The 2,029-nt window shown below is 38.7% G+C and overlaps 1 protein-coding gene across 1 annotated transcript in view; it reads right to left on the reverse strand.

Annotated features, from left to right (window-relative positions):
- LOC119588072 (kinesin-associated protein 3-like) overlaps positions 1 to 2,029 on the reverse strand; it is a gene marked incomplete at its 5' end in the record, with an annotated part of 14,477 nt that overhangs the window by 9,225 nt on the left and 3,223 nt on the right. The window contains 5 exon segments of the mRNA XM_037936775.1: positions 119 to 242; positions 244 to 282; positions 994 to 1,182; positions 1,558 to 1,734; positions 1,856 to 1,992. Coding sequence (XP_037792703.1) covers positions 119 to 242; positions 244 to 282; positions 994 to 1,182; positions 1,558 to 1,734; positions 1,856 to 1,992 — 666 coding nt within the window.

A 2,029-nucleotide genomic window follows, 5' to 3' on the forward strand; every position in this document is an offset into this window, starting at 1 on the left:
AAAATCACTCTTCTCTCAATACAAATCAAACCACTTTACCCTAAACACATAAATCTCAACTTAACCAACCTGCATAAATGAACTCTACTCAAAGAAAAGACACAAAAACTTGACCCACCTATGAGAGAGACAAGCTTGGGAAGAAGGCCGACTTTGATCATCTTGGTCCTGAGGTTGGCATCGAATGAAAGGTTGAGGAGGAGTCGCACTGTGACATTGAGGAGGTCGCTGTTGTCTGTACCGAATTAGGCGACTCACTTTTTCCACAATGTTTAAGTCACCCTGAAATAAAATTATGATGTTTCAATCACACATTAATCAACATGGTATAAATGCACTAAAATAGAATTTTAAAAATTACACTTAATAGAATAACATTGTGAAAAGTATCCACAACAGACTCAAGCTCCGCAAGCAAGAAGTACTGAAGAGCCCACGTTTTGCTGCCTCCCACCTTCAAGCAAGTCACCAAGATTTGGGTTTGTGCTCCTGCAGGAGGAAATCAGTTGCAGCAAGGCATGATGTGAATATCAATTTGCACACCCATTACATTAGTGTATCTTTTTAATAGGCAAATTCTACTGGACTTTCTCTCTTTGACGTGTATGAGCCTGACATATTAGGAAGAAACTAAAAGGCCATAAATAAACAACTGTAAAATCCTGGAACTTTTGAGCAAGAGAAACACTGCATAAATTTCCTCAAGCAACTCTGTAACAGTACATATCACAAGTGGCAGCCACTTTCCCACTTTTTTATTGGGTCCCACAGACACTCAAGCAGGTGGGTCTGGGGGATTTTTGCAATGATTATATGGCTATATATGATGATTAAAGGAAAAAAATCACATATAAAATATATTTACAAAAATATACTTCATCTATAGTAACACACACACAAAAAAATGTAACGCAAAAGCAGCAATAAAAAAAAAAGATAAATAAACATACTTATGAAAAACTCTCAAATAAAAATCTATACCATTATGCTTACCATATCATCCTTATTCTCCATATACACAGACAGTTTCTTGAGGAAGGACACAACTAGGAGAAGGAGATCTGTGGACTCTCGCTCCAGCATGCGCACCAGCAGGCCAACAATGTTCTTCCTGCGCATCTTCTCCTCTACCCGCACATCCTCGGCAATGTTGAGCAAGAGGTACGTACACACTCGTAGCACCTGCGGGAAGGGGAGAGATAATGGGCATAGGTGTTGTCATATTTCAATTACTTGGGATTTAAAATAAGTATGTAATTACAACTTCTTCTCAAAAATATTCATTAGTAGATTAAAATATATAAACACATAAAAAGATTCTCTCTCTTTCCATTTAACAATATAAAAATACTCATCACTCCAAGCACTAAAACTAATTGCAAAAGTTAAATAAGGTGAAACAAATAACAAATAAATACTCTGTAATATTCAAAATCTAATCAAAACAGAGAAAAGGGTAAGATACAAATCACAATGCATGAATATTCTCCATCTTTTCATTTCCTCTCTGTAAAAACAACACAAATTACACCTAATCAAAACTCGCAACAAACACACCTGGTCTTGCTTCGCCACGACCGCCTGGTACTTCTTCAAGTTACGCTCATAGTCCTGTTGCAGCTTGGCAGGATCTGCCATGCCGTCGGCTCCCTTCTTGCGCTTGGTCAGCTGATCACGGTACTGGTCTGTGCGCTGGAGTTCACCATCTATGATATCCATGCAAAGGGACCCGATCTGCATGGGGAAATACGGAAGAAAAGGCCAATAAAGGTACCCCCCAAGGCAAATATAAAAATCCATATACCCACCCAAATATTCAGACAGAACTTAAAACACATTCTGTTCGGGCACTCACCTTAAAGTGGGAAATAACAGTGTGGAAGTTCGAGAAGACTGAGAAACAGAAGAATGTGTACACTATGTTGTAACTCAGATCCAAGCTCTTTTTCCAGTCTTCACGCAGCACCCTGGCCAGCGCACCAAGAACAGTCTCTGTTAACAAAATAAAAATCAGAATCATGAGGCTTTG

This window comes from Penaeus monodon, chromosome 23 (genome assembly GCF_015228065.2).
Source record: "Penaeus monodon isolate SGIC_2016 chromosome 23, NSTDA_Pmon_1, whole genome shotgun sequence".
Lineage (NCBI taxonomy): Eukaryota > Metazoa > Arthropoda > Malacostraca > Decapoda > Penaeidae > Penaeus > Penaeus monodon.